The sequence below is a fragment of the Nerophis ophidion genome, linkage group LG07 (assembly GCF_033978795.1).
Source record: "Nerophis ophidion isolate RoL-2023_Sa linkage group LG07, RoL_Noph_v1.0, whole genome shotgun sequence".
In the NCBI taxonomy this organism is placed as follows: Eukaryota; Metazoa; Chordata; class Actinopteri; order Syngnathiformes; family Syngnathidae; genus Nerophis; species Nerophis ophidion.
In genome coordinates, this window is record NC_084617.1 from 6,055,324 (window position 1) to 6,076,040 (window position 20,717).

The following is a 20,717-nucleotide window of genomic DNA, read 5'->3' on the forward strand; positions in this document are numbered from 1 at the left end:
TAGGGCCCCACAGCACAAGGGATTCCAATTCATTGAAATACCACAACACTGGATATTGTTCATAGAAGTTACATATTAGCAGTGCCTACTGAAATGAGATGTACTTATTTAAACGGGGATAGCAGGTCCATTCTATGTGTCATACTTGATCATTTCGCGATATTGCCATATTTTTGCTGAAAGGATTTAGTAGAGTACATCGACGATAAAGTTCGCAACTTTTGGTCGCTAATAAAAAAGCCTTGCTTGTACCGGAAGTAGCTGAGGATGTGCGCGTGACGTCACGGGTTGTGGAGCTCCTCACATTGTTTACAATCATGGCCACCAGCAGCGAGAGCCATTCGGACCGAGAAAGCGACGATTTCCCCATTAATTTGAGCGTGGATGAGGAAAGTGAGAGTGAAGGACTAGGGAAAAAAAAAAAAGACGAGGGCAGTGGGAGATATTCAGATGTTATTAGACACATTTACTAGGATAATTCTGGAAAATCCCTTATCTGCTTATTGTGTTACTAGTGTTTTAGTGAGATTATATGGTGGTACCTGAAAGTTGGAGGGGTGTGGCTACGGGTGTGGTGACCGCCAGTGTCTCAGAGAGAAGCCATGTTTCTCAGCGAGGCAAGACAGCTGGGCTGAGATTATTTTTTTTTCCCTCCACAGTGTAAGCATCCGACTGTCGGTGGCGGTCGGTGGGAGGAGGCAAGAGAGTCCACAGCTGCAGGAGGAACGATGTAAACTCTTCGCTCATGTCTACGGTAAGATCCGAATGTAAACAAGGAAACACCGGCTGTGTTTGTGTTGCTAAAGGCGGCCGCAATACACCGCTTCCCACCTACATCTTTCTTCTTTGACGTCTCCATTATTAATTGAACAAATTGCAAAAGATTCAGCAACACAGATGTCCAGAATACTGTGTAATTATGCGATTAAAGCAGACCACTTATAGCTGTGATCGGTGCTGGATCAAAATGTCCGCTACAATCCGTGACGTCACACGCACGCGTAATTATACAGCGACGTTTTTAACAGGATACTTCGCGCCTACTGAAAGGCCTACAGAAACCCACTACTACCGACCACGCAGTCTAATAGTTTATGTATCAATGATGAAATATTAACATTGCAACACATGCCAATACCGCCTTTTTAGTTTACTAAATTGCAATTTTAAATTTCTTGCGAGTTTCTTGTTGAAAACGTCACGGACTGTCAGGAAATACTAGCGCTGCACCACTCACGGCTAAAAGTCGTCTGCTTTCACCGCATAATTACACAGTATTCTGGACATCTGTGTTGCTGAATCTTTCGCAATTTGTTCATTTAATAATGGAGACTACAAAGAAGAATGCTGTTGGTGGAAAGCGGTGGATTGCAGCTGTCTTTAGCACCGAGACACAGCCGGTGTTTGTTTGTTGTGAAGCAGAGCGGTCAAGCGAAAATGTTTTCTCTACGTCAACCAGCGTGTTTTTGGATGTGGAAATTGTGATATATATATATCTTACCGGAGACATCAGTGGATTATTTGTCGTCCTGCAGCAGCTGTCAAAAAAGGCAGCTGTGAGCTTGGCTCCTCGGCTTCTCTCTGAGACACTGTGTGTTTACCGTAGCCATCCGACCTCGAGGTATTCCTCTACAATCTATAAAATCTCACTAAAACACAATTTAAACAATAAGCAGATGAGGGATCTTCCAGAATTATCCTAGTAAATGTGTCTAATTACATCTGAAACGCTAACACTGCCGCCGCTTTTTTTTTTTTTCTAATCCTTTACTATCAATATCTTAATTCACAAATCTCTCATCCTCGCTCAAATTAATGGGGAAATTGTCGCTTTCTCGGTCCGAATTGCTCTTACTGATGGTGGCTCACATTATAAACAATGTGAATATGTAGAGCTCTGCAACTCGTGACGTCACGCGCACATACTTCCGGTAAAGGCAGGGCTTTTCTATTATCGACCAAAACTTGCGAACTTTATCGTGGATGTTCTCTACAAAATCCTTTCAGCAAAAATATGGCAATATCGCGAAATTATCAAGTATGACACATAGAACGGACCTGCTATTCCCGTTTAATGGCCTACTGAAATGAGATTTTCCTATTTAAACGGGGATAGCAGGTCCATTCTATGTGTCATACTTGATCATTTCGCGATATTGCCATATTTTTGCTGAAAGGATTTAGTAGAGAACATCCACGATAAAGTTTGCAACTTTTGCTTGCTAACAGAAAAAAGCCTTGCCTATACCGGAAGTCGCAGACGATGACGTCACATGTTGATGGCTCCTCACATCCTCACATTGTTTTTAATGGGAGCCTCCAACAAAAAACAGCTATTCGGACCGAGAAAACGACAATTTCCCCATTAATTTGAGTGAGGACGAAAGATTTGTGTTTGAGGAAATTGATAGCGACAGACTAGGAAAAAAAACAAAAACGCGATTGCATCGGGACGGATTCAGATGTTTTTAGACGCAATTACTTGGATAATTCTGGGAAATCCCTTAACTTTCTATTGTGTTGCTAATGTTTTAGTGAGTTTAACAGTACCTGATAGTCGGAGGTGTGTGTCCACGGGTGTGTTGACGCGCAGTGTCTCAGGGAAGTCGACGGCGGCTTTATGGACGGGGCAAGCTCAGCTGATCTCCGGTAAGAAGCGACTTTTTACCACAATTTTCTCACCGAAACCTGCCGGTTGACATTCGGTCGGGATCCATAGTAAAGCTTCACCTCCGTAAATTTTAAACAAGGAATCACCGTGTGTTTGTGTGGCTAAAGGCTACAGCTTCCCAACTCCATCTTTCTACTTTGACTTCTCCAATATTAATTGAACAAATTGCAAAGGATTCAGCAACACAGATCTCCAAAATACTGTGTAATTATGCCGGTAAAACAGACGACTTTTAGCTGTGTGTGTGTGCGCAGCGCTCATATTTCCTAACAGCCCGTGACGTCAAGCGTACACGTTGTCATTACACGACGTTTTCAAGAAAAAACTCCCGGGAAATTTAAAATTGCAATTTAGTAAACTAAACAGGCTGTATTGGCATGTGTTGCAATGTTAATATTTCATCATTGATATATAAACTATCAGACTTCGTGGTTGGTAGTAGTGGCTTTCAGTAGGCCTTTAAAGGGGAACATTATCACAATTTCAAAAGGGTTAAAAACAATAAAAATCAGTTCCCAGTGGCTTGTTTTATTTTTCGAAGTTTTTTTCAAAATTTTACACCTCCCGGAATATCCCGAAAAACTGCTTCAAAGTGCCTGATTTTCACCATCGCTTTATCCACCCGTCCATTTCCCTGTGACGTCATACAGGGCTGCCAATACAAACAACATGGTGGTTACCACAGCAAGATATAGCAACATTAGCTCGGATTCAGACTCGGATTTCAGCGGCTTGAGCGATTCAACAGATTACGCATGTATTGAAACAGATGGTCGGAGTATGGAGGCAGATAGCAAAAACGAAATTGAAGAAGAAATTGAAGCTATTGAGCGAATAGCTATTAACGCTATTCGGCCATAGCATGGGTGTACCTAATGAAGTGGCCCATAGCATGGCTGCCTTATTAGCATCGCCGGTAAAATGTGCGGACCAAACGATCAGGACTTTCACATCATGTGACACTGGAGCAACTTAAATCCGTCGATTCGTAAGTGTTTGTTTCGCATTAAATGTGGGTATCTAGTTTCAAATGTACATACAGCTAGCGTAAATAGCATGTTAGCATCGATTAGCTGGCAGTCATGCCGTGACCAAATATGTCTGATTAGCACATAAGTCAACAACATCAACAAAACTCACCTTTGTGATTTCGTTGACTTAATCGTTGCAAATGCATCTGCAGGTTATCCATACATCTCTGTGCCATTTCTGTCTTAGCATCGCCGGCAGACACTCTGGCAAATTGAATGGGGGTCTGGCGGCAGACACTTTGGCATCTTCGGGCCAGTGGTGCAACTTGAATCCCTCCCTGTTAGTGTTGTTACACCCTCCGACAACACACCGACGAGGCATGATGTCTCCAAGGTTCCAAAAAATAGTCGAAAAAACGGAAAATAACAGAGCTGAGACCCGGTGTTTGTAATGTGAAAATGAAAATGGCGGGTGTGTTACCTCGGTGACGTCACGTTCTGACGTCATCGCTAAAGGACCGATAAACAGAAAGGCGTTTAATTTGCCAAAATTCACCCATTTAGAGTTCGGAAATCGGTTAAAAAAATACATGGTCTTTTTTCTGCAACATCAAAGTATATATTGACGCTTGCATAGGTTTGGTGATAATGTTCCCGTTTAATTGAAGAACTCGCACACAAAGTAACACTGGAGGTGATTATGACGTACGCATTTTCCGCTTATGCGTACTAGGTCGGAGGGAGACTATTGTGTGTGTGTGTGTGGACACGGATAAGGTTAGCTTTGATTTAGCCTGGACAACCTTAAAGGCCTACTTTAACCCAATACTACCGACCACGCAGTTTGATAATTTATACATCAATGATGAAATTTTAACATTGCAACACATGACAATACGGCCTTTTTAGTTTACTAAATTGCAATTTTAAATTTCCCGCGAAGTGTCTTGTTGAAAACGTCGCGGAATGATGACGCATGCGCATGACGTCACGGATTGTAGCGGACATATTAGCTCAGCACCACTTATGGCTAAAAGTCGCCTCTTTTCATCGTATAATTACACAGTAATTTGGGAATCTGTGTTGCTGAATCTTTTGCAATTTATTCAATTAATAATGGAGACATCAAAGAAGAATGCTGTTGGTGGAAAGCGGTGTATTGCAGCTGCCTTTAGCACCGAAACACAGCCGGTGTTTCTTTGTTTGTTGTGAAGCTTTAGCACAGAACGGTCAAGCGAACATGTTTCTCTACGTCAACCAGCAAGTTTTTGGATGGGAAAATTGTGATATTAAGTCGGCTCTTACCGGAGACTTGAGTGGTTAACGCGACCTCATCCTGCAGCTCAAACAGGCAGCTGTGATCTTGGCTCCTCGGCTTTATCTCAGAGACACTGGCGTTCACCGCAGCCATCTGACTTTCAGGTATGACTTTACAATCTCACTAAAACACTATTAACACAATAAGCAGATAAGGGATTTTCCAGAATTATCCTAGTAAATGAGTCTAATTACATCTGAAACGCTCCCACTGTCGCCGCCTTTTTTTTTTTCGTGCTACACTCTAACTTTCCACTTTCTAATTCCACAGTATTATGGACTCTGTGTTGCTGAATCTTTTGCAATTTGTTCAATGAATAATGGAGACATCAAAGAAGAAAGCTGTAAGTGGGAAGCGGTGTATTGCGGCCGCCTTTAGCAACACAAACACAGCCAATGTTTCATTGTTCGCATTCCCGAAATATGATGTTGAAGCTTTACTACTTTATTTTTTTCATTTTTTATTTTATTTTAATCTTCTATTCTTTTCTTCCTCCTTGTTTACCTGTATGTCATCTTTTTTGTAAGGGGCGCTAGAAGCCGGCAGACCCGTCACCGATCCTGTTCTGTCTCCCTGTAATGTTTGTCTAATCTCGATTGGGATTGTGCTGAAAATTGTAATTTTCCTGAGGAACTCTCCTGACGGAATAAATAAAGTACTATCTATCTCTATCCATCTATCTAGAGCGGTCAAGCGAACACAGTGGGATTGGACCACACACACAAAGTACAGTGTATTATGCAGCGATCATTTCGAAAGATCGTGTTTCGAAGAGGGTCCCTTGCGAAGGGCGGAGATGGGCATCGCCACCACCCGTCGACTGGTGCTGATGAAAGGTGCGGGGCCGACCTTCAGGTTGTACAGGTACGACCATATAATCTCACTAAAACACTAGTAACACAATAAGCAGATAAGGGATTTTCCAGAATTATCCTCGTAAATTTGTCTGATCTGAATCTCTCCCACTGTATAGTCTTTTTTTTTAATACATTTTTTTTTGTAGTCCTTCACTCTCACTTTCCTCATCCACGAATCTTTCAATCGTCGCTTTCTCGGTCCGAATTGCACTTGCTGCTGGTGGCTATGATTATAAACAATGTGAGGAGCCCTCACACCGGTGATGTCACGCGCACATCGTCTGCTACTTCCGGTTTAGGCAAGGCTTTTTTATTAGCGACCAAAAGTTGCGAACTTTATCGTCGATGTTCTCCACTAAATCCTTTCAATATCACGAAATGATCAAGTATGACACATAGAATGGACCCGCTATCCCTGTTTAAATAAGAAAATATAACAGTAGGTCTTTTATTGAAGAACTCGCACACAATGTAACACTGGAGGTGACTATGACGTGCGTATTTTCCGCGCATGCGTATTAGGTCGGAGAAGACCATTGTGTGTGTGTGTGTGTGGACACGGATAAGGTTAGGTGGGATTTAGCCTGGATAACATTATCCGGCTTAGTGTTAAGCAGAAAAAGGGCCGGCACGCACGCACATAAAAGGCGAAGTGATGGCATAACACACAACTGTTAAAGCCTTAAAGCAGACATTTGCCTCAAAGTGAGTGTGCGCCATCAGCATCACATTCCACACAACGACGAGCCACAGCCGCCCGACCAGCCCCGGCCGCGCCATTAAAGGCATAATGTGAGCGGAGAATGTGTGCAATAATGTCAGACAGACGCCGCTCATGTGCGGTTTTGGTGTCTTTTGTGAGGAGACTCAACTGCCAGCTAGCTGTTAGCACGCTAGCCAGCTAGCTCGAGAGCAGGCCGCCGTGCGAGCAGCGAGGCGCCGGCCGTTAAAGGAGCTTTGTTTGCCGCTGTGGCTCCTGTACTTTTCTCGCACGCAGGCCGACGCGACAACAACACAAGCCAGAGAAGAAGAGTTGGGGGAAACAATGGCGTTTACCTGCTTTTATCAGGTTGCCAGGGCGCGCGGGCTTCTTTCTCTCCGAGAATCGTGAACGCCTCTCCCCTGTCGGTGACGTCACACGCACTGTCCTTACGTCGGCCACGTCACGTGACGTCACGCGCCGTCCCCCGGCGACTTGACTAAAAATAATAAATACAAAAATCACATAAATAAATAAATTAATAGATAAATAATTAAAACAAAAAACTTGACCGGAAAAACTGTGAAAACGATGATTCTGTGTTCCAAATGTAAGTTATTTCCTGAAATTGAGTGAGCCTATATATATATATATATATATATATATATATATATAACTTACATTTGCAACACAGAATCATATTTACTGAAATTGAGCAAGCCTATATATATATACATATATATATATATATATATATAAATATATATGTATATATATATATATATATATATATATTTGTGTGGTGAGGCACATGCACTAATCCCTGGTCCACTGTGCTGCCCTATATATGTATACATATATATATATATATACATACATATACATATATATATACATACATATATATATATATATATATATATATATATATATATATATATATATATATATATATATATATATATATATATATATATATATATATATATATATATATATATATATATATATATATATATACACACACACACATACATACATCCACACATCCATTTTCTACCCCTTTGGGGTCCCGGGGGGCGCTGGTGCCTATCTCAGCTACATTTGGGCGGAAGGCAAAGTACACCCTGGACAAGTCGCCACCTCATCACATATATATATATATATATTTATATATATATATATATATATACACACACACATACATACATCCACACATCCATTTTCTACCCCTTTGGGGTCCCGGGGGGCGCTGGTGCCTATCTCAGCTACATTTGGGCGGAAGGCAAAGTACACCCTGGACAAGTCGCCACCTCATCACATATATATATATATATATTTATATATATATATATATATATATATATATATATATATATATATAAATCACAAGACTACAGAACTGTTTCATGAGGGGTTCCCTCAATCATCAGGAGATTTTTTACATATATATATATATATATATATATATATATATATATATATATATATTGCATTCTATTTGAGTTACTTTGAATTTACAACCCCCCGGTGCTGTTTTCGTCGTATTTACTTTGATTATTATTTCGCAACTGTTTGTAAATGTCGAAATTTATGAATAAAGTTTTATATTAAAAATATAAAATAAATAAACAAAAAAGACCAAAAACCAAAACAAAAGACAGTTTTTTTTAACATAAATGTATATATTTTAAATGTTATCTGTGAACATTTTTATTACATTTGCTGTTTTATTATTTTTGTCGCCATTCAGATTGAAATATAATAGCAAAAATAATAATACAAATATAGAGGTTAGCTGAGGTGAAAGGAGAAATATGACCTCAAGGGGAAAAAAAAAACATTTATATCCATACCCGTTGCATGTTAATACGTGGAGCAACATAATGAAGTTATAAAATATTATTGATATAATATAATATATACATAAATATATATTTATATATATAGTATTATAAAATACCAAAGTGTTTATTGTCTATTGTGAGCGAACTGTGGTGCTGAATTTCCCCCGGGGATCAATAAAGTACTTTCTATTCTATTCTATTCTATTATGGAATGCAACAGTCTTTGATATAATTAGACATGAGAAAATATGATTATAAAAATAAAAAAATATGCTTCCGTCCGTTTTGGCGTTTTCTTGTCATTCCTCAGTAAGCAATAAGTCAGAGATTCAATTAACTCGTGCATTTTTTTCATTTTTTTTCCAAATACAAAAAAAGGAAGTGAACTTATTGTGGTCTGAACTATTACCGTAATTGTCTCCTGATCGTCATCAGAAAGATATTTGACATATGCACACAATTGCAACAGAAACATAAACATGGTGCTACTGCACTAGTCTGTTCAGTGAGGGCGAATGACCCTGCCGCCCTCTAGTGGCCAACATTATATCACATGAAATTGAAAACAAAATAAAATACGAATGATGGTTATTTGAAAACAATTCATTGTTGTTTATAAAAAAAAAACACAAATGAATTAACAATACACTAAATTTGATTTTAATTCTCTGTAGTGTTCCTATTTTTATTTATTTATTTATTTATTGAACAAATCCACATAATGCGTTACGAATTCTGGCTTCTAAAGAAAACAAATGTAAAAATATTCTTTCTTTCTGTAGTTTATTTCGAACATGAACACACGTACAGCATAACACATCACACAGTTTCATATCATTTCACTTTACATCATGTCCGAAAAAGAGTAGGAAGAAACAAAGCTTATTTAAAGGCCTACTGAAATGAGATGTTCTTATTTAAACGGGGATAGCAGGTCCATTCTATGTGTCATACTTGATCATTTCGCGATATTTTTGCTGAAAGGATTTAGTAGAGAACATCGACGAAAAAGTTTGCAACTTTTGGTCGCAAATAAAAAAGCCTTGCCTGTACCGGAAGTAGCAGACGATGTGTGTGTGACATCGCGGGTTGTGGAGCTCCTCACATCTGAACATTGTTTACAATCATGGCTACCAGCAGCCAGAGCGATTCGGACCGAGAAAGCGACGATTTCCACATTCATTTGAGCGAGGATGAAAGATTCGTGGATGAGGAAAGTGAGAGTGAAGGACTAGAAAGAAGAAAAAAAAGAGACGAGGGCAGTGGGAGCGATTCAGATGTTATTAGACACATTTACTAGGATCATTCTGGAAAATCCCTTATCTGCTTATAGTGTTACTAGTGTTTTAGTGAGATTATATGGTCGTACCTGGTGACCGCTAGTGTCTCCGAGGGAAGCCACGTTTCCCGACGAGGCAAGGCAGCCGGGCTGAGATTTTTATTTTTTCCCTCCACGGTGTAAGCATCCGACGGTCGATGGCAGCCGGTGTGAGGAGGCAAGAGAGTCCACAGCTGCAGGAGGAACCACGCAAACTCTCCGCTCATGTCTACGTTAAGAGCCGAATGTGAACAAGGAAACACCGGCTGTGTTTGTGTTGCTACAGGCAGCCGCAATACACCGCTTCCCACCTACATCTTTCTTCTTTGACGTCTCCATTATTAATTGAACAAATTGCAAAAGATTCAGCAACACAGATGTCCAGAATGCTGGGTAATTATACGATTAAAGCAGAGCACTTATAGCTGGATCAAAATGTCCGCTACAATCCGTGACGTCATCATACCGCGACATTTTAGCAGGATATTTTGCCGCGAAATTTAAAATTGCAATTTAATTATTTGCTGACCTTTTTATAATAAAATAACATCTGTGAATTAGTATAAACAACAGTTGTGTAATATGTAACCAATTAATTCAGTCATTATTAACATAATGAGATGCAGGATATCTTATTTTCTATTTTTTTCATATTCTATTTGAGTTACTTTGAATTTATGGCGCTGTTTTGTACTATATTTACTTTGATTTTTATTTCTCAACTGTTTGTAAATGTTGAAATTTATAAATAAAGGTTTATCAAAAAATTACAAATAAAACACTTCCCTTCTGCCGTGCATTTACTTCCGTTTTTGTCTTTCAAAATAAGTACATATTTGTGTAGTTCCTCCCACAGCCACGAGAGGGCAATAAACTACAAAGTGTTACAGAAACCGAGCTAATAACTTACACGATGCATATTTTGTGTTATCATTTTGTATTGCAAATGATAAAAGGTATTTGTTCCAATAGTCCCGGTTTATTAATGCATGTTGCAGGGGGGAAGGTTTAGAAGGAGACACACCGGACAGGAAGTGAGCTGGTTTGGATCGTAACTGCAACGGAAGTTGATAATAAAGTGTAAGTAAGCAACTATCTGCTCTAAATCAACTCTTTATGGTTGGGAACATAACAGACTAGAGTGAAACAGTTTTGACTCTTCAAGGTAAAAAAAAAACAACAAAGTTTTTACTTGTTTCTGTGGACTTCTTGGGCAGTTTTCTTGAAAAGTGTCCAGTGTTTTTTTTTTTGTTTTTTTTTTAGATGGCTGAGATGACGTTGAAACGGTGGTTTCATTTTGCTGAGGCTTTATAGCGACTCTACATCTCAAATTTATTTTATGATGAATAAAAAATGTATTGTCAATGGAATACTGTATTCCAGTGGTCTACAAACTACGGATTGCGTGCTGGATCCAGCCCGCCAGTCTCCAAAATCCAGCCCGCGGGAAATCCCTAATTAATACATATATATATATATATATATATATGTATATATATGTGTAACAAACAGTTCAGGGTGTCCCTAATTGCCACAGAAGGAGGAGTTTTGTCCCTCTAGAGTTGCCATAGGGCTGTTACGTAAGAGGTCTCAAGTATGAGCTAGACAGGTAGTCTCTTCTCCAGGATAGGGCTATCCCTTTTGCATTCCGAAGTCCCAATTAGGGCCGAGTGATGCAATCCACCTGCGAATGTCAAACAAAGGGGCTCAAACAGAAATACCACTATTTAATTAAACTTGGTGGTTTGCTTTCTCGAGAGGTGACATTCCACGTCCCAAGAGCTAGAATATATAGAGGAACCAGATGAGGTGGTTCTGAAATCTGGACAGGATGCCACCCGAACCCGATTGGGGAGGAGGCCACGGGGAAGACCCAGGACACGTGTATGTCTGGCCTGGGAACGCCTCGGGATTCCCCGGGAAGAGCTGGACGAAGTGGCCGGGGAGAGGAAAGTCTGGGCTTCTCTGCTTGGGCTGCTTCCCCGGCGACCCACCTTCAGATAAGCAGAAGAAGTTGAATGGTTTGCTTTCTCCAAGATGAAGATTCATCATATTCAAAACACAATATGAGGTAATTAATCACTTCAATAGCCACCCTTTTGCTCCGATTATTTTTTTGCTCACTCTTGGCATTCTCTCCATGGGCTTCAAGTCAGGTAGTCACCTGGAACGGTTTTCACTTCACAGGTGTGCTTGAAGCTCATCCAGAGAATGCCGAGAGTGATTAAAGCAAGGGGTGGCTATTTTGAAGAAACTACAATATAAAACATATTTGCAGTTTTTTTTTTTGTTAAGTACATAACTCCGCATGTGTTCAGTCATAGTTTTGATGTGACAATCTACAATGTCAACCAGGTAGCCCGTAAGGACCAGATGAGTCGCCCACTGGTTTGTTCTAAAAATAGCTCAAATAGCAGCTGTGGAGAGGCGGAGCCAACGGTCAGACAGAGAGGCAGGACACGCTGGAGCCCGGCCCAAGATGGCGGCGAGGAGGCGGGGCGTGCCGGGAGCGACGCCACAAACAAGATCAGGTGTGTGGATCGCGCACCTGTACACGATTAACGTATCTCCTCTCGCTGTATAAAAGGGGAGAAGGAGGAGAGAACGGGGCTGGTGATGGTGCGGAAGGACAAAAACGCATACAACGACGGAGACAAGAAGAGGCGGACTTTTCAGCAGCAGGTACTTAAGTTCGGGAGACGCAGCGGAAGCGCAATCCGACCGCAGACAAGCTTGTGTGGCAAAATAAAGCAAGTCAAACCTGCTCAAAGTAATGTCCTTCCTTGGTGGTCCATGGAACCTGCAAGACGACGGCGTGAGTCCGTCCCAGCAGCACTTACCAGTGAGCCGCTTCTATTTTCTTAAATTGTATTTACTTACTAGCAAGCTGGTCTCGCTTTGCCTGACATTTTTCATTCTAAGTAGAATTTGAAAATCCAAGAAAATATTTTAAAGACTTGGTCTTCACGTGTATAAATAAATAAATAAAATTTTTTTTTACTTTGCTTCTTATAACTTTCAGAAAGACAATTTTAGAGAAAAAATACAAATTTAAAAATGATTTTAGGATTTTTAAACACATATACCTTTTAAATTCCTTCCTTTTCTTTCCTGACAATTTAAATCAATGTTCAAGTAAATTAATCGTTTTTATTGTTAAGAATAATATATATTTTTTTATTTAATTTTTCATTTTAGCTTCGGTTTTTTCGACGAAGAATATTTGTGAAATATTTCTTCAAACTTATGATTAAAATAAAATAAAAATATTCTGGCAAATCTAGAAAATCTGTAGAATCAAATTTAAATCTTATTTCAAAGTCTTTTGAATTTCTTTTAAAAATTTTGTTCTGGAAAATCTAGAAGAAATAATTTGTCTTTGTTAGAAATATAGCTTGGTCCAATTTGTTATATATTCTAACAAAGTGCAGATTGGATTTTAACCTATTTAAAACATGTCATCAAACATATATATTTATTGTGAGAAATCATTAAGATGATCAGTGTTTCCACAAAGAAAAATATCATTAATTATTAATAATAACAAAGTTAAAGGTAAATTGAGCAAATTGGCTATTTCTGGCAATTTATTTAAGTGTGTATCAAACTGGTAGCCCTTGGTTTCAAAAAGGTTGGTGACCTTTGATGTAAATAGTCATGAAAATAAAGAAAACACATTAAATGAGGAGAAGGTGTCCAAATTTTTGGCCTTTTTCAAAGCAAATTGAATGATGTCACAAGTCTGTTTTACCATTTTTCCCCCGACAGGAAGTGCGAGACAAAAGTGTTGTAAGACTGACACGAATCAGAAAATGGTGCAATCTCTCCTTTTTATTACATTTGACTATCACAAGAGCATTTTTTGTGACAACTTATAAAATGAAACACTCCTAAAGTCTGAAATCAAAAATACTGGAAGAAGAAGAAGAAGAAGAAGAAAAAAAAATAAATCACACTAAATTGTTTTTTTTTTATTAAGTTTCTAATAAGAACACTACAATTTGTCATTCTTCCTTTTTGTTTTTACTCTTTCTTTCTAGAACAATTCTAAAGTTGAGGTATAAAAGGAGTTCGTACAGACGCACAGGTCTGAAAACAGTGGGGGGGCAGGGGGGGGGAGAAGGTGGGGGCTTATATACACAACAGAGATGGAAAGACAGAGGTAGAGAGAGAGAGAGAGAGGGGGGGGGGGTAAATACAAGGGAAAGAGAGGAGATACAAATATACTAAGAAGAAGAAAAATGATCATAAATCCCCCAAAAAAGAAGACAAAAAAAAGGGGGGGGGGCTTATGAGTCATTGGCTGCCGTGGACGTGCTTCTCGTGACATGAAAGCAAACATGCACCTTCACGCCCGACACAAGCTTCATTTCAAACCCTTTAGGAACCGTTACATTGTTTACATTTCCACCCGTTACAAAGTAAAGACCGTTTCCACAGCAGCGAACCCGACATTTCCACCCAGTTATGAAACGACGACAAAAACAACCTAAAGGATAATAATAATAATAATAATAATAACAATAATAATGAAAATTGGATACAGAGTTATATAGAGTCCCGTTAGTGTGTGTCAGGGGGGGAGGGGGGGGCAGTGGTTCTTAACCTGGGTTCGATGGAACCCTAGGGGTTCGGCGGAGGTCAAGACACACCCGACTCATCGTGTAAATAAAAAACTTCTCCCTATCGGCGTATTACGGGTACGGCAACAGCAGAAGTAATTTGTTGTGAGTTTTTTGGACTGTGATGGTTTTTTTGTTTGAACAAGCTGATGTTCATGCACGCTTCATTTTGTGCACCAGTAAAAAAAAAAACATGGTAACACTTTAGTATAGGGAACATATTCACCATTAATTAGTTGCTTATTAACGTGCAAATTAGTAACATACTTATTAAGGCTTTATTATAACCCTAACTCTCTAACCCTAACCAAATAAATCTAAATTAGGTCTTTGTTACTTAGAATTAGGGCTGCAACAACTAGTTAGCGATTAATTTAATCATCATTTTGTTGGATTTATGCTATGTGAATGCGCAGAGGCTACTTTTTAAATTTATTTAAAAAAAAAACATATATTTTTTTAAATAAACCTTTACTTATAAACTGCAACATTTACAAAGAGCTGAGAAACAATAATCAAAATAAATATGTTTTTCAATAAAATACTGTAAAGGATAGAAATGTAGTTTGTCTCTTCTATCCGATTATTAATCGATTAATCGAAGTAATAATCGACAGATTAATCGATTATCAAATGAGTTGTTGGTTGCAGCCATACTTAAAATATGTCCCCTGGTGTCCAAAAAACTCTAAATTAAGTCTTTGTTACTTAGAATTAGGGCTGCAACAACTAATCAATTATAAAAATTGTTGGCGATTAATTTAGTCATCATTTTGTTGGATTTATGCTATGTGAATGCGCAGAGGCTGAGTTTTTGTATTTATTTAAAAAAAAAATATATATATATATTTTTAAAATAAACCTTTACTTATAAACTGCAACATTTACAAAGAGCTGAGAAACAATAATCAAAATAAGTATGCTGTTTTTCAATAAGATACTGTAAAGGATAGAAATGTAGTTTGTCTCTTCTGTCCGATTATTAATCGATTAATCGAAGTAATAATCAACAGAATAATCGATTATCAAATGAGTTGTTGGTTGCAGCCATACTTAAAATATGTCCCCTGGTGTCCAAGAAACTCTAAATTAAGTCTTTGTTACTTAGAATTAGGGCTGCAACAACTAGTTGGCGATTAATTTAGTCATCATTTTGTTGGATTTATGCTATGTGAATGCGCAGAGGCTACTTTTTTAATTTATAAAAAAAAATCTATATATATTTTTTTAAATAAACCTTTACTTATAGACTGCAACATTTACAAAGAGCTGAGAAACAATAATCAAAATAAGTATGCTGTTTTTCAATACTGGAAAGGATAGAAATGTAGTTTGTCTCTTCTGTCCGATTATTAATCGATTAATCGAAGTAATAACCGACAGATTAATCGATTATCAAATTAGTCGTTAATTGCAGCCATACTTAAAATATGTCCCCAGGTGTCCAAGAAACTCTAAATTAAGTCTTTGTTACTTAGAATTAGGGCTGCAACAACTAATTGGCGATTAATTTAGTCATCATTTTGTTGGATTTATGCTATGTGAATGCGCAGAGGCTACTTTTTAAATTTATTTAAAAATATATATATATATTTTTTTAAATAAACATTTACTTATAAACTGCAACATTTACAAAGAGCTGAGAAACAATAATCAAAATAAGTATGCTGTTTTTCAATAAAATACTGTAAAGGATATAAATGTAGTTTGTCTCTTTGGTCCGATTGTTAATCGATTAATCGAAGTAATAATCGACAGATTAATCGATTATCAAATGAGTTGTTAGTTGCAGCCATACTTAAAATATGTCCCCTGGTGTCCAAAAAGCTCTAAATTAAGTCTTTGTTACTTAGAATTAGGGCTGCAACAACTAGTTGGCGATTAATTTAGTCATCATTTTGTTGGATTTATGCTATGTGAATGCGCAGAGGCTACTTTTTTTATTCATAAAAAAATATATATACAATAAGCGGTAGAAAATGGATGGATGGATATATATTTTTAAATAAACCTTTACTTATAAACTGCAACATTTACAAAGAGCTGAGAAACAATAATCAAAACAAGTATGCTGTTTTTCAATAAAATACTTGAAAGGATAGAAATGTAGTTTGTCTCTTCTGTCCGATTATTAATCGAGGTAATAATCGACAGATTAATCGATTATCAAATTAGTTGCAGCCATACTTAAAATATGTCCCCTGGTGTCCAAGAAACTCTAAATTAAGTCTTTGTTACTTAGAATTAGGGCTGCAAACAATGTAGTTTGGCTCTTCTATCCGATTATTAATCGATTAATCGAAGTAATAATCGACAGATTAGTCGATTATCAAATTAGTTGTTAGTTGTAGCCCTACTTAGAATTAAGTCCAGGATATGTTCCCCATACTAAAGTGTTACCAAAAACCTATACCGTATTTTTCGGACTGTAGGTCGCACCCAGGAGTCCGAAAAATAGGGTAACTCTGTCTTGAATTTGACAAAAACATTTAAATTGTATTTTCCACTAAAGAAGGGTTCAGGGAACATGAAACTGGTGGAGTTCGGAACCTCCAACAAGGTTAAGAAGCACTGGGTTAGGGGGACAAAAAGACCAACAAAAAAAAAACATGAGCATTATAAAAGAAATCGTGAAACATTACACAAACTGTACACTGACATCCATAACAACAGGGCAAAAAAAGAAGGGGGCGGGGCTTGATGACAATTTTGGTGTTCCTAAAATACAGTCGCATGAACCGCCGTTAGTAAGAAAAGTCAGGAGAATCCCGTTTACGCTTTCCCCCCCCCCCCTTTTTTTTTTTTCCACGGTAAGGCGACAACCGAACATGATCACGACTTTATTTTAAAAAACAGCTAAAAATAGTTCCAAAGAGTGTAGTCTTTCTTTTTGGTAACAGGAAAGAGAGAAGCCCCTCCTCGCCTGAATGGACAGAAAAGAAAGTAGAGGAAAATAAACGATAATAAAAGTAAATGCGTGAGGATGGATGTTCTTACTGCAACGACCCCCCCTCCCCCGAGAAGTAAAATGAAATAATTGAGGCACGAGACCGCCGTACAGAGACAAAGACACACAAAGGGTGGCGGCGGCGTCCTCGCCATCATCTTCATTACTGACTGTGGTATTTTTGGTTTTTGGTACAACAGAAGGTGTGCTTCCCCGTGACTCACACGCAGATAAGCACCTATCATAGCAACAACACGGTGCACTTTCTCCTCTTTTTTTTTTTTTTTTTCCTTTTTTGGTCTTGACTGTCATAATGAGAACCTTTTTAAACTTTTTTTTTTTTCTTCCTAAGTTTTTCTTAATTAAAAATGAAGCTAAAAACCTGGGAAAAGGGTTAAAGGGGGGAAAAAAAAAATAAACACGCTTAGAAGTCCTAACATGCATGGAAGACAGTTTTTGTTAACCCCTCCCTCCCCCTCCTCTCCATGTTTTATTGCAGGGGTGTCCAAAGTGCGGCCCCGGGGGCCATGTTTTTTTAACACATTTTAAAAATACCATTGAAAAACTTTTTAAAACGTAAAAAGTGATATAAAAGAGCAAACGGGTGAAATGTAACAAGAAAATGTTGCAATGTTTACTCTAATAACACAAAGCTGACAGGCAGGCTGTTTCTTTCTGTAAAAAATAATAATGAATCAAAATCAACGTCATTATGAATTATTGATCTATTCAAGGCTCCGATTACGTCACCTTAAATTTTCCACTTTGAGATATTTTTGGGGAAAATGTTTGCCATAAAAAAATAGCGTTTTTTTTTTCAAAGAAGGGCCTAAAATGAACAAACAAAAAACATAAACAATAAAACTTATAATTGACGGATAGATCTGAAGTTGATCTCGAGATCAAAAGTAAACGGTAATTTTTTTTAAATAATTTATTTTAACACTTTAATGAGTAGGATCCCCCAATAATTTTAATGTGATTTGTTATTTAAGTGTCATTGCTCAAAAAAATTATAATTAATTAAAATCAGTGGTGTTACTAGCTATTGACTTTTTTAATGCTCCAATTATTTTATAATCTCAAATATTCCACTTAAAAAAAAAATATTGGACGAAAATATTGCATATTTTGTGATTTTTCCATTAAAAAACTGAGTTTTTTCAGACAAAAAGAGCATACAACTTAAATCTTGGGGCGGCATAGCTCGGTTGGTAGAGTGGCCGTGCCAGCAACTTGAGGGTTGCAGGTTCGATTCCCGCTTGTGCCATCCTAGTCACTGCCGTTGTGTCCTTGGGCAAGACACTTTACCCACCTGCTCCCAGTGCCACCCACACTGCTTTAAATGTAACTTAGATATTGGGTTTCACTATGTGAAGCGCTTTGAGTCACTTGAGAAAAGCGCTATATAAATATAAAAAGATCTTGACGGATAGACTTAATGTTGATCTAGAGATTTAAAACGTGAATAATAATAAAAATAATGACACATATTTTATATTTTTTTGACCAAAACCCTTTTGGGATCAAGCCTGAGTGGAGGCCCAAATGTATATTTTTTATACATATATTGTATTGTTTTTTAAAATAAAAAAAAATGTCAATTGCTTTGAATTTTCAATGTGCGGCCCTCAGTGGAAAAAGTTTGGACACCCCTGCTTTATTGGGAGCGGGTGGATTTTATTTATCCTTTTTCTTTTTTTTGGTGGCGGCTGGTGCATTCTTGGTGAAAAACAAACCAAAAAAAAAATCGGCTACGATTAAAGAAACTAGCAGACAGAAAGCAAAGAAGTTAGCGGCGCCCTCTGGTGGTTGGCGATAAAAAAAAAAAAAAAAAAAGGGCCGTTATTGTTCCATCCACGCTCCTCCTTCTTCTTCCTACCTGCTCCGTCCTTTCAACAGCATGAGTGCCCCTCTCATGGCGGGGATGCTAACGTTTGGGGGGGGGGTGGTAAAGAGCACTGTGTGAGGTCAGCGTGCACGTATAGACGGGGGCGGGGTCAGACCGTCCTGTGGTCCAGCACAGTGTGTGGATGAAATGATCCCATGGAGGCGGAGGAGGGAAATGGCGCGGCGGGAGGTGGAGGAGAGAGTGGGGAGTCAGTTGGAGTTGTCGGAGTGGACACTGCCAGGAGCGCCGGGAGGGGAGGTGACGGAGGGGGGGGTTGTTGTGTCCTGCCAGCTGTTAGCCTGAAACACAAAAAGGAGGGCGGGACTTCTTTATGACATTCAATTAGGGATGTTCCCGTACCAAAATGTATTTCCATACTTTTCTAAGTAAAGGGGACCACAAAAAATGGCATTATTGGTTCTATTTTAACAAAAAATCTTAGGGTACATTAAACATGTTTATTATTGTAATTTAGTCCTTAAAGGGGAACATTATCAGCAGACCTATGTAAGCGTCAATATATACCTTGATGGTGCAGAAAAAAGACCATCTATTTTTTTAACCGATTTCCGAACTCTAAATGGGTGAATTTTGGCGAATTAAACGCCTTTCTGTTTATCGCGCTGGAAGCGATGATGTCAGAATGTGACGTCGCCGAGGTAACACACCCACCATTTTCATTTTCAACACATTACAAACACCGGGTCTCAGCTCTGTTATTTTCGACTATTTTTTGGAACCTTGGAGACATCATGCCTCGACGGTGTGTTGTCGGAGGGTGTAACAACACTAACAGGGAGGGATTCAAGTTGCACCACTGGCCCGAAGATGCCAAAGTGTCTGCCGCCAGACCCCCATTGAATGTACCGGAATGTCTCCACATTTAACCGGCGATGCTAAGACAGACATGGCACAGAGATGTATGGATAACCTGCAGATGCATTTGCAACGATAGTCAACGAAATCACAAAGGTGAGTTTTGTTGATGTTGACTTATGTGCTAATCAGACATATTTGGTTGCGGCGTGACTGCCAGCTAATCGATGCTAACATGCAATGCTAATCGAGGCTAACATGCTATCTACCGGGGGTGCTAAAGCAGACATGGCACAGAGATGTATGTATAACCTGCAAATGCATTTGCAACGATAAAGTCAACGAAATCACAAAGGTGAGTTTTGTTGATGTTGACTGCCAGCTAATCGATGCTAACATGCTACACTAATCGATGCCAACATGCTATTTACCGGCGATGACAAACATGGCACAGAGATATATGGATAACCTGCAGATGCATTTGCAACGATAAAGTCAACGAATTCACAAAGGTGAGTTTTGTTGATGTTGACTGCCAGCTAATCGATGCTAACATGCTACGCTAATCGATGCTAACATGTTATTTACCGGCGGTGCTAAAGCAGACATGGAATAGAGATGTATGGATAACCTGTAGATACATTTGCAACTATATTACGTTTCCTTCCACCCACTTTTAATGCGAAAAAAACACTTACCAATCGACGGATTTAAGTTGCTCCAGTGTCAAAAGATGTGAAAGTCCTGATCGTTTGGTCC

The 20,717-nt window shown here is 38.6% G+C and overlaps 2 protein-coding genes and 1 long non-coding RNA gene across 5 annotated transcripts in view; 1 reads left to right on the forward strand and 2 right to left on the reverse strand.

Annotated features, from left to right (window-relative positions):
- The window catches only part of brd4 (bromodomain containing 4), a 106,986-nt gene extending 100,039 nt beyond the window's left edge, over window positions 1-6,947 (reverse strand). Inside the window, exon 1 of the mRNA XM_061905244.1 lies at window positions 6,874-6,947. The gene's annotated coding sequence lies outside the window, so the exon portion shown is untranslated. The remainder of the gene's footprint in view (window positions 1-6,873) is intronic.
- On the forward strand, window positions 658-12,032 carry LOC133555836 (uncharacterized). Its single transcript, XR_009807409.1, has 3 exons — window positions 658-754; window positions 4,985-5,064; window positions 11,443-12,032. It is a non-coding gene; the product is annotated as an uncharacterized LOC133555836 (long non-coding RNA).
- A 1,461-nt stretch (window positions 12,033-13,493) lies between these two features.
- Window positions 13,494-20,717, reverse strand: part of pbx4 (pre-B-cell leukemia transcription factor 4) — a 106,520-nt gene continuing 99,296 nt past the window's right edge. For all 3 annotated transcript variants that reach the window (XM_061905245.1, XM_061905246.1, XM_061905247.1), the window contains one exon: window positions 13,494-19,441. In XM_061905245.1, coding sequence (XP_061761229.1) covers window positions 19,352-19,441 — 90 coding nt within the window. In that variant the 3' untranslated portion in view covers window positions 13,494-19,351. The remainder of the gene's footprint in view (window positions 19,442-20,717) is intronic.